The sequence below is a fragment of the Sardina pilchardus genome, chromosome 23 (assembly GCF_963854185.1).
Source record: "Sardina pilchardus chromosome 23, fSarPil1.1, whole genome shotgun sequence".
NCBI classification, from domain to species: domain Eukaryota; kingdom Metazoa; phylum Chordata; class Actinopteri; order Clupeiformes; family Clupeidae; genus Sardina; species Sardina pilchardus.
The window spans coordinates 13,188,449-13,200,948 of NC_085016.1; the positions used below are offsets into that span (position 1 = coordinate 13,188,449).

At 43.7% G+C, this 12,500-nt stretch overlaps 1 protein-coding gene across 1 annotated transcript in view; it reads left to right on the forward strand.

Annotated features, from left to right (window-relative positions):
* LOC134071210 (gamma-aminobutyric acid receptor subunit gamma-3-like) overlaps positions 1-12,500 on the forward strand; it is a 50,793-nt gene that overhangs the window by 22,941 nt on the left and 15,352 nt on the right. Inside the window, 3 exon segments of the mRNA XM_062527833.1 lie at positions 1,835-1,902; positions 9,299-9,519; positions 11,626-11,708. Coding sequence (XP_062383817.1) covers positions 1,835-1,902; positions 9,299-9,519; positions 11,626-11,708 — 372 coding nt within the window.

Consider the following 12,500-nt stretch of genomic DNA (forward strand, 5'->3'; position numbering starts at 1 on the left):
CTGCCAGTCTCTCCCATCTCCTCCAAGAATCCGCTGCTTGAGTGTTTACTCAGAAATGCCCCAGCCAAATGTATAAGGGAAGATCCCACCTCTCTGACCTGCCTCCGCATGGGTCTTCCGTGTAGGTGTGAGAGAGAGAAAGAGACGCTTGCTAGAGGCTGTGCATAGTCTTTTTTCCCCCCTCCCTCACCATGCTTTTATGTGCTTTTGTGATTTCTGGAGATGTGTGTTTGACGCTCCGGTCGAGTTTTCTGCCTTCACTGTTGGGGGTCTGACAGTGTTGAGTGTTAGTTGATGTCTGAGCCGATGCCTCACACGGCTCTCAAAAGCTCTCAGACGTTTCTGTCGCTGGATTCTCATCAGTGGACATGCTTTACTTTGTCTTGCCATCTGCTACAGACACGGCACCACAGTGCATCCAAGCAGGCCATCGCTGGAATATCAACATTAACACAGCAATCATATTCTCATATTCATTATATGGGGAATATGTCATTATATTACATTTTATACATTATGCTAGCATCAACTTTAAGACATTTAACACCATGTAAAGCACATATAGCTTACCAACATGGGAATTAAAGTCACATTGCTCATTTGAAAGATCTGCAATACTTTGTCAATAAATCATACATTGTGTCTGCACACACACATACATATTCATATACTGTACACACACACACACACACACACACACACACACACACACACACACACACACACACAGAGAAAGAGAGAGAGGGAGAGACACACAAAGCATTTATAAAATATATGACAATGAAACTTTCATAAAGCCCTACGTGTGAGAGTCTCTTTCAAAAATAGACGCAGGCATGTCGGCAATAACTCAAGGAAATCTAGCAGACCCCTTTAAATCTGCACGATAAAAAAAAGGCGAAGAATCCCCCAAATATGTATGCCAGGGATTCTCTCTCAGAGTGCTGTTAATTATGCGCGTCCGGCCGAATTATTCATGCCCGGGGAGCTGACGTGTTGTGACATGCAGGGCTGTCTGCGATGCTATCCATTGCAGGCTCCCCTGACAGTTTAAGTGGCTGATGCCTCTGCCAAGGACTATATGCAGGCAGGGCAAGGGCAAACAGCTGAGAGACAGAGAACTGTAAATCTGTGGGCGCCGCGTGTAATTTACAGTAAGTGCCTGATCACTAACTCTATTTCATACTGACACAAGCAAAGACAAGCACTCGGGCAAGGGCTGCACGTGTTTGCACTTGTTATGACTTGACTCCAAAAAAAAGCAGTTAAGCGGGATATGAGGCGGGAGTGCTGTGGCCCAGGTTAGCAGCATTCGTACCGTAATCTGGTCTGATTGGGGAGCTACTGTACAGTACAGTACGCCAGGTGTAAAACTGAAGCGTTGCGTTTGCACTGTGTCTGCTGTAACAATTAGCTTCCACTATAATCAATAAAAGTGGCTACACCACACATGTTACGATGGCACGTAGGCTACGTTTCGAAAAATATATAGACCAGTCTTCTAAAATGTTTTTTTTTTTTACGCTTCACGAACGGAACGCTTCGGTTACACGCTTAGTGTAGCTTCCCCCCTAAGTGCCAACAGGGACCCGGGTTCAATTCCCGCTCCGCTTCCCCTCTCTCTACCGCTCCTTTCCTGTCCTCTCTCTTCCGTTGCAGTTAAAAGCAAAAAGCACACATAGCCTTTCCAAAAGAACATCAATCATGGGATTTATGTGTTTTATATGTATGCTGTGTATTTGTTGCCAAAAATCCTGTTTAATGCTATTTCTGGGTACGCGTGTTGTTGTAACAGATTGTCAGTGAATTTGCATTTCTGTTTCTCTTGCCATAGGTAAGCCAACAATGGTTGATGTGGACATATATGTGAACAGTATAGGACCAGTTTCATCAATTGATATGGTGAGTATCTCTCTTACTCTCTCTCTCTCTCTCTCTTTTTAACAGGCAGACACACTGATGTGAACATAAACATGTCTTAGTGCACAGTGATCTCTTCTCATTTAACCCTGTCAAATGTGATGCGCCATACTGAGCGAGCGTGCACTCCTGCCTGTCCGAGTTCACCGAAAGGTCACACAGGGTCAGGCGAGCGGGGACATCGTGCAGAAGTGTTAAGCCACACTCACGCACGCACGCACGCACACACGCACGCACGCACGCACGCACGCACGCACGCACACACGCACACACGCACACACACACACACACACACACACACACACACACACACACACACACAGCACTGCACTGTATATGTGTGCTGCTTTGAGGAGGTGCAGCAGGCTCGGCTGGTTAATGAGGATGTGTGTGTGTGGGCGTCTGGGCAGTTAACCATGCCACTGTGTCTCAGACCACCATCAAATTGCATCTCCAGGCGCACATTAACAACTCCATAAATGCCTGCCAGTGCAGGGGAGTCCCTAAATCCCCTCACTCATACATAATGCAACCGGAAATATAGCTTTTGGGCTAACATATTAAGACCATATCAGCAGTGTTAAACACTACATAGATCCTCAATTGATTGTCAGGAGTACAATTATTTAGTTAAGAGCAGTGGATTTTCAGTCAATATGGTCTTACGTAACAAATGATTTAAAATTAGAATTATTCTTTGTGAAGCTAAGAAGCTAGGATGATTACCAACGATTACCAGATTTCTTTACCAGAAGTTTGAGTTCATGTAATTCAAACATTTGTGGTCTTGTTATGGTCACTAAATACAGCCTGGGGATGGACACGACTTCCTAAAGGTGAAGAAAAATATCTTCAGCTGTTCAACATCCCTGGCATACAGTACAGCAGTCTTACACTGTCTATTATGGTAGAAAAAGCTGGAAAGGTGGAAGAAATGTGATTTCATCACTGGGTTCACATAACCGTGAGGCCTCCTCTCTAACTCACGTGGATCCTCGCCGCGCAGCGTTCCATCCTCGGAGCGATGAAGTCGCAGCACCTTTCCGGTTCATGCCTGTCCATTTTGTTCCACTTTCTGGAAGAACAAGCAAGCTAAAGCAGGCTGCCTGCCTGCGAATGACGGGGGCTAGAAGTGCGCATCAATTATGTACAGGGACTTCCTTGTTTGTATCGCAGGCCTTGTGTTTAGCTTTTTGTTCTATCCTGAAAGCTCATGTACCAAAGTGATTTAGATCTACCCAGCAACCTGTGGCCTGAGCTGTTGCCTAAACTAGTTGAATGAAAGGAGTTCTTTGAGTTCCCGTGGTTATGTAACATGGCACCCATTCTCCATGCAAATATTCATTCTTTTGTTGTTGTTGTTGTTGTTGTTGCCGCGGTAGCAGTGGTGTTTACATTTTCAGTGGTGCTTGGGCTAATCTCGCTGAACAGTTTGTCACTTTTTGTGTGGATGACTGATGGTTTTGATCAGCTGGCTGAGGACTTTTGAGTTCCACAGCCCAGAGACAGCAGCATTTTTCTTCATTGCTGTGAAGTGTCTCATAATCTCTCATTCCCTGGCTTCACGCTCCCAGTAGAACCTGCTTGAGACCCCAATATGTTTGCTGTATCCTCACCAGTTGTGGTTCTGGCAGATGCCCTGGGTGAACCCAATCCAGTGCCTGCACGAAGCAGAAAGGGCTCCCACTGCGACGTGATATATCATTGATGTGAGGTGCGCAATATGAACAATAGAAAACTGATTTGTGCAAATGAAAGGTGCGGAAATATTCCAATGTTATTATATATTATATATACACTTCTGCTGCCCCTCACAATAAACTGTACTGCCCCAAGCAACCATAAAACCCCACATGATCCTTACTGCTTAGGTTTCTAGAGAGTTTTAATATGTATGCTGTTTCTTTGCTGCATAATGCAGGTAGTAGTATAAGGCATGATAAGTGGAGAGTTTTAGGCATTTGACCGCCAACACTGGTTTGAAGAAAAATGCTTAAAACATGTATTACAGCATGTTGTGCTTTTTCCCTCCATTTGAAGGAAAGGGATTTTTTGAATGAAGTACCAACCAGCGCAGTTAGTACACTAGATGCCATAGTCGTTAGAACACTATAGCACTCAACGTTTCAATAATTCACAGTGACCCTCTAAAAGCTTCTGCAAATAGGGGCATGATACAGAGTTGGGTTTAGGCAGGGGAAAATTGCAAAATGGCCTCATGATTTAATAAATCATGAAGTAGAACTTTGTTATATATAGATTCATAACAAAACATGTTGAGTTTGACTGCTTGTTTGATTTTGGAAAGCTACAATTTAGTAGCTAGTCTGATTTTCCTAAACAACCTTGGGTGTTTTTGTCAGCGTGGATGAACTGTGGAGCCTGACAGAGATACTGTACCATATAACCAAAGGGAATGTGTGAACTTCAGACAAATGACGCACTCACATGCGTGCACACACACACACACGCACGCACACACACACACACACACACACACACACACACACACACACACACACACACACACACACACACACACACACACACACACGTGAACACAATCCACACAAACATACAACCATTCACCGTCTCTTTGGGAGATCACTCAATGCTTATAATGAATACCACATGCAGCTTTTTGCTGCCGGAAAAACGCATTCAATGTAGTGCCCCATAAATGGTAGTCTGTTTCTTGTAGAGGTACTGCATCTCATTTCATCTTTCTCTCTCTCTCTCTCTCTCTCTCTCTCTCCCCCTCTCTCTCTCTGTCTCTCTCTGATGCATCGCTGTGTGTTTTTTAATCATGAGCCAATGTATATAGGCTCTGCAGTCCCTGTGATAAGCTATATAGCATTGCTTTGAATGAATGAATTATTCAACAGATTGTGCAGCGTCAGACACTCTGAAAAGAGTTTCCGCGGGGGCCCAAGGCATCAGATGTGTAGATGCTAACATCTGTGTGTCACGCCATTGACACCCTCAACAGGAAGTTCAGTTGGAGAGTGCCTCAAACAATCACTTTAATGAGACTGAATGCACTTACAAAGGGTAGAAAACAATGCATGTTAGTGTAGCATTATAGCCTTTATACGATTCATTTGATGGCTGCATTTATCCAAGGAAGACAATTATTGTGTTCTTCTTCAGCTGATGAGAGTTTATCTTTGCGAATGAAGTTAATCTCAGAGTGCGTTTATGTTCAAATATGTCACCGGCATGAGTGTTTCAGGTCACTGCAATGGCTTTAGCTATTAGGATCTCTGCACTGAGGAGCTCCAGAGGGACACCTAGGGGTACACCCTAGCAGCACTCCTGGCAAACACTTCGGGGTTTTGAGTTCACAAGTTCATGTTCCAAAATTGAAACAAAACAAACAAAAAAAAGCTAGCAAAGGCATGTTTGCAGAGGGCTCTAGCCAGGGCAATGAAGTACTTCACAGGGGTCATGCATGGAGTCTACAGTGCAGGCAAACAGGGTCCATGAGTACACCTCTGTATGTGCTATGCCTATTGAAGGAGTATGGGGAGTGTGACAGAAGGTGATGGGTTGAAAGCAAGTGCTCAAGTGAAATCCTGAAGCGTGAACAGGTAGGCTGGGCGTGAACGGCCTGTCAGAGTCTGATGTGTGCGGTGCAATTTTTAGATTAGATTCGATTAGATACAACTTTGTTGTCATCGTGTGTTGAGTACACGTACAAAGACATCAAAATGCTGTTGGCACACTTCTCCCAGAAGTCCATTAATATCTGAAAACAACAGTAGCGGAGTAGGTATATATATGCTTTAAGTGTTTTATCTGTCATTATAAACACTCAGAACTGAGGCACAATCTTTGAAAGTCATGTATTAGATAACATTAAAATCTCCTTAGAATGGTTTGAATGGTGGTCTGACAAGACTCACCCACACAAGTGACACTTCTTTCAGTAGATGAGCTTTGAAAGCATTTTCTTTAGCTAGTAATGGATTGCCTTTGAAAGAGATTGTATTCATAGCAGATTGTAGTGTGCTTCAGACTGCACGATGAGGTGTTTTGAATGCACTCATGAGTCACAGAAGTGGCGTTCACAATGTTAGCACAATGCTATCTGTTTCCCTTCCCGCGCACAAAGCAGCTATTTATTTATTTATTTATTTATTTTGCATGAGCAATTTTCTGTCAAGAATTCCCGGAAACCTGAGAGACCGTAGTGCACAGAACTTGGTGGGCATGTATCCCCACAAAGATAGCATGGAACCATTGTTTTTGCGTACCAGTTTTCTGTGAATATCTCGAGAACTATAGGGCCTAGGAGGACAACCTTTTTTTTATGTTGGTCTTAAAGAGATATTCCAACATTTTTGGAATTAAGCTCATTTTCCACCTCCCCTCGAGCAAAACAATTGATATTTACCTTTTTCCCGTTCATCCAGCCGTTCTGTGAGTCTGGCAAGAGGGGCCATGTCGACCCATCCCATAGCCACTCATTTAATATATAGCGCCACCTAGTCAAAAATGGAAAAGCAAAAATGAGGTATCTTTGGTTGACAGGTCCAAACTGCACAACATTTTAAGTGTAAGATCATTATGACACCCTCTGAATGTATGCCAAGTTGCCAAGTATAATTTGGTTCATGGGGGACCATACAATAAATAAGGAATATATGTGTACATTTAGTGACATGCACACACTCATTTACATAAAAGTTGCAGTAGGGGATGGAGTAGGATATGGAAACAAATTGACAAGCATGATTTATTTTTGCGTACAGAATGTGCAGGACTGAGCGGCAGTCATATTGTGTACCGCTTTGCGGTACATCTAGTTCTGAAACCAATCCCTCCTGCACACCATAGCCAGTGTGGTGGCAAGATACACAAAATAAAAATAAAAACTGGCAAAAGTCAGTCGGTCACTCATTGGCCTATTTGCATTGTCACAGACGGTTTGGTCCAGGCTCCAAAGCTGGTAGTGATTCGGTGGAATGGCAAGCTGACAGATGCGATTTCTGGTTTCTTGCCCCCCGAGCTGTTCACTCATCCTTGGGCTGACATTATGTGCCATTTCAAATAGTCATAATTCAAATGGGAGTTTTAATCTCCCCCCAAAAATACTGGTGTCTGTGAGTTTGATTGAGGTTGAACATTGTTTTTCAAAAGACCGTCAGTAAAGGATGTCAGTGCAGATGAAGTAAGCAGCGATATCTCATCCACATGTTTCTTTCGATTGAAATGCGTTCAATTAACGTTCTCTGTGCTCTTTTATAGCCTATGTTGTATTCTTACCAGAGTGCCCCGTATAAACACAATAAATTGAATGTGACACGTAGCATTTTTTTTACCTCATTTTTGGCATCTTCTCTCTCTCTGAAGTGTCGAGTCTCATTGAAAGAAAGGTAGGAGACATCAAAGCAATAAAGAGACCATCTAAGTGTCTGGAACCCATCAAGACAGCTTCATATAACCCTGATTTTTTGTTTCTCTTTTTTCCGTCTCCCAGAGACACCTTTAATGGTTCATAATTCAAGTGGTTTTTATGTCTGGCCATTTTTCACAATCTCTGTCGTCTCGCTCGCCCTGCTCAAGTCAGGAACAATTAATTTGTGCCGTCGTGTGGAGGTCTCAAGCTAAAGTTGGAGTTGGTTTGCGCACACACACACACACACACTCTCTCTCTCTCTCTCTCACTCTCTTTCTCTCTCTTTCTCTCACTCACACACACACACACACACACACACACACACACACACACACACACACACACACACACACCTCCAACCACCCATGCTCCTTCTCGAATGTTACACTGTAGAGGAAAAAACCAACGAAGAAAAGACAGCGAGAAAGAGAGCAGGAAAAAGTGAGACTTTATTCCCCTCTGGAGCCTTAAATGACCTTAATCACACAGTGAAACACACCCATACCTAACTACCAATCATCACTCAGCAGCATGGAAATTGCCACTGACAATGTCCAGATAATAATGTTTAATCAGGTTTCACATTATTACAGTTAGCACATCCATTGCAAAATGCCTTCAAACTGATAGCAGTAATAATTGGTAGGATGGGCTTTATTCCCTAAAGCCTGTGCTAACTCTTACCCCACCACATGCAGAGTTGGTCTGTTAGATAGCGGTGGATAAGCTCTCTCTACTGTGGATGATGCTTTGTGACTCAGACAGCTTTCTTATGTGTCTCTGTTGGTTACTGTAAAGCTGATCTGTAATTGAATGTAGTTTCCGGTATGTGGTTCAGCTCTGTCCCTAAGTGCCATTGCTACTGGATGACCACAGATGAAAATGGTCTTTAGCACCTGAACTACGATGACGCACCCTATATTTATGGAGATAACTGTAGGAGTCGTTCTAAATATAATGTAAACGTTGGCTATTAGTAACGTACAGTATAGTAAAGGATTTAATTGTCTAGAATACATAGCATAATAGGTAATCATTTATTGCATGGCTACCCTTTGAGTCTTCCCTTTGCTTTTTCCAGCCAAAGGGGAAAATGTTGGAGCATTTGTCCCAAACGTTTGACCTTTTAATCAACACATTTACGAGAGGCCTGTCCTCCTTGATTGCGGTCGGACTGGCAGTGCAATAATGCACTCTGCCGCTCCGTGATTCACCCTCGTGTCTACAGCTAAAGGTCAGGTCTACTAAGTGAGCGCTCTTGTGGGCATCTGCTCTCTAATTGGACCTGCATGATGCACTTCTCTGTCACATGCTAGCCCAAAGAGGTAAGAAAAGGTCACGCCGCAGTCAAGGCCCGGTGACAGAAGAGCTGAACGTCTTTTTTTTTTTTTTTCAATCTGAAATGTTGTATGGACGCTTTGTGTAACGATTGTGTACATGTTCTAGAGAGGCTCTTCTCACCTGATGAGAAAGGTTTGCTGTACTGTAGATTTAAAGGCTCTGCCGAGAATGTTTTGCGCTAAAGCTAAAACTTCCAGACAAGGTTATACCTAGAGGTTATGCCTTACTTGAATGTTTATCCCTATGGGAACATGGTGCGCAACACTTTTTTGAGAGAAAATGTGTAGAGGATAACAGCTAAATAGGGTAATTTGGGATGCTTTAAGCAATTAGCTATTAATAGTGATACACTTGTTTTTTTAATTTATTTTTAAAGTGAGTATACTGTACGTAGTTCAACCCTAGAAAGTCCCTGTAGATGAAATCATGGTGTGGAGTAACTGCAGGGTGCAGCACATCAAAAGGCCAACGGTTAAAATAAATAGTTAAATAAGTTCTGGCAATTACCTCATTTTAATGATAATAACTATCCATGTACTGTGTGTCTCCTGAACGGATATCAGTTCATTTTATTCTTGCTCTATTCTAGCCTAAAAGGTGTGTAACCCCATTAAATATTTTTGACTTTGGTTACAGGAGTACCAAATTGACATTATATTCGCCCAGGCGTGGACAGACACGCGTTTGAGGTACAACAGCACCATGAAACTGCTGACCCTCACCAGCAACGTGGTGGGACTCATATGGATACCGGACACCATCTTCCGCAACTCCAAACGCGCCGAAGCTCACTGGATCACCACTCCCAATCAACTCCTAAGGATATCAAACGACGGAAGGATACTGTACACGCTGAGGTGAATACGATTGGCTCTCATCTCTTCGACAAGATGCCAGACCACAGCTCTCGACTGTATGCAGTTATGAGTTTTGGTTTGTTTGCAGAGCTTGCTTGCTTTCATAAAAGAGTTTCTTTGAAAGAGTTTATTTGCTGTATCTGTGTGACCAGTAACTACTGCAAGCAGTGGCCTGTGTCTCCACTGGCTATGAAATGTGTCACTTCTTAATGCGCGTACCTGTCTTGTGATATACAGTATGTCATAAAAAAAGAGGACATCGTGGAGTAGCCATGGCGATATGGGCCTTTTGGCCCCCTGGAGAGTAAGTAGTAAGAGTCAGCTCAGGCCACTTGTCCGCTCTGTTAAAGTGGTGTCTGTACTCTGTGCTTCATTCCCGGTATGAAACGGAGCAGCCTAATTTGTTATGAATGCAAGCAGGCAAATCCCAGTGACCGGGGTGTGCCAGAGCCAGCGCTCGTCTCTGTGCGGTGCGGTGCGGGGCTCGGGCACGTGAACGCCGAGTGACAATGAGCGAGGGGGGTTTAGGGCGTGCAGACGTGTCAGCTTCGATCTCCACTCATCCCCGACCGTAGCCGCGCAGAGCCACAGCAAACAGCGCTGACATTTTCTCAGGACGGAGGGGAGGAGATGATGGAGCGAAGTGGAGGAAGAGGAGGAGGAGGATGAAGAGCTGGTGGTGGAAGTGGAACTGGGGCAAATTTGCGACTGATACTGGGGCATAGGGAGCGCAGGCTGACCTATATACTTTTAGGGACTGAGAGAGCTATAGTCCCCAAGCCGCTCCTAGAAGCTGAGGGGTTTTAATCAATTTGCAGGACACTCCCTGACATGGAACCGACTGACCTGAGCTGCTGTAGCTGGCCAGCTCCATCTGACCACTCAGAGTCCTTTTTTTAGAGTACTCAGTACTGAGTCGATTTACATTGCGAAAAAGTCATTTACAAACTTTATTCCGTGTGCAAAAGGGGGTGGGGGAGGGGGTGTATCATATGTTATGGGTCATCCTAAAGTTAGGAATGTTTATTTTTGTAATTGCTTTTTTCTAATAACAGAACCTAAACATAGTTACCAAAAAGATTTGCGAGTTAGGAAGTTTCTGTAAGTGTTTTGGTTTTAGAATTTTAGAGAGTAAATAATCAAATAATGCATTGGGTTTTGGGTAACAATAAAGACAGCACTCATATATTAGGCCTATGACAATTATGTTTTGACATACTGTAGGCTACTGCGATAACAATGGCCAGTCCGTCTCTAAAATATAACTCCATACCGTACGTGAGGCTACCGCTGCATATCTTCTACTCACTCCATAGAGGCGAATCGCCTTGGGTGGTGAAGTACAATTTTGCATTTTTCATTTCCTCTCAAGTTAGCCTCTCCATCTTCTTCTGCCGCATTATCCCAATTTAGCTTACTAGCCGACCCAACGTTGGCACGCAAGGAGGAAGAAAATAAATGTCTAAAATAGGCGTGGCAGAATGAGGTGAATACCCCCAAAAATAGTTAGATTATTTCACCTGGGGGGTATTCCAAGTATTTGGAAGGGGGAAAACCCCCTGTACGGCCTGTACGGCTTCATTGTCCTAACAAAACAATGCTATAGTGCTTTGTTGTAGGTGTTTTACCACTTACTCTGAGTTAATTTACCCAGGTTTGTCACTAAACCACATACTTGGAATATCCCCCTTGTTACTCCTAAAATGAAACATAAACTCATTCATGTGGTCACTGTAAGCAAAATGGACCTCAAACATGAAGACAACTCTGGCTACAACATCACAGCAGAGCATATCACTGCCGCCAGAGTAGACTCACCTGCCGTGTTTGCAACAGAAAGGTAAGCTCTGTTGCTAGGGATTAGCAACCGTCGCTATGCTGGTCAACAGCACCCCTCCTGTTCGACGCGGATGTATTTTTGGCTGATGCACCTCGCTTTGCTGCTAATTAGCTGCGTTGAGGCGAGGCAAGGCCCCTTGAGCCAGGGGGGTTTAATCTGGATATACCCCACAGGCCCTGGGCAAGAGCTCACAGCAGTGCAGCACGGTGCTGTGCCTTCGCCAGCTCTAACTCCCGACTCTTTTGACTCTGTTCGCTGTTCTGCAGGATGACCATCAATGCGGAATGCCAGCTGCAGCTGCACAACTTCCCCATGGACAAGCACTCCTGCCCCCTCAGCTTCTCCAGCTGTGAGTAGCCAAGTGAAACAGATCCAAGAGCAGTGGTCTTTTTTTCCCCCCCTAACAGTGGGGTCTTAATGTGGGAGATTGCAGGTGGTGAACCTGAAAGCGTATCGGTGTGCTTGCCTGGAATGCACTTTTGACTTTCACTTTTTAGTAGTAACAACAATAGAAAAAAAGAAAGCTATTATATCCGGCTTTATGTTTAAGAGTTTGGATCTGTGATAGTGTCTAATTTGGTTTCAAATATATATCAGTCATGCCATTTATCATGGCTATGGCTATATTCGAGACAATACTGTAGTTCAGCCATTAAACAATATTACCATACCAGTGGTGTACTGTAGTTTTGGACAGTTATCAAACTTATACACCCATCACTACAGACAACCAGGAAACATTTTAGATGGGTTTTTAAAGTGATATACTCAAAACAGTTTTATTTACTTATTGTGATAGATTAAATGCTTAGGCTACAGTCATGTTCAGTTATGTTTGAGCTAATACTGCTAACATTTCTGTCTGACTGGCTGCTGTTACGGTATCACCATGAGAACCGTAATGTGTTTTATTGCCTGCATTCCAAGCCACTTAACCTTCTTCCAGTTTGGCTCAACTGCATGGCATTCCGTCCTGCCCATGTTATACCCATGCTATGCCCACTGTACCACTGCCAGCAGCCACTGTTTCCTTTAGAGCCTCATTCTGTAAACTAGAATTGTGGGTGGTACACCTGATATCAAAGCAGTAAGGCTGACTGGTTTTGTAGCCTCTAAGGCTGTAGAGAATATATGTAGGCAG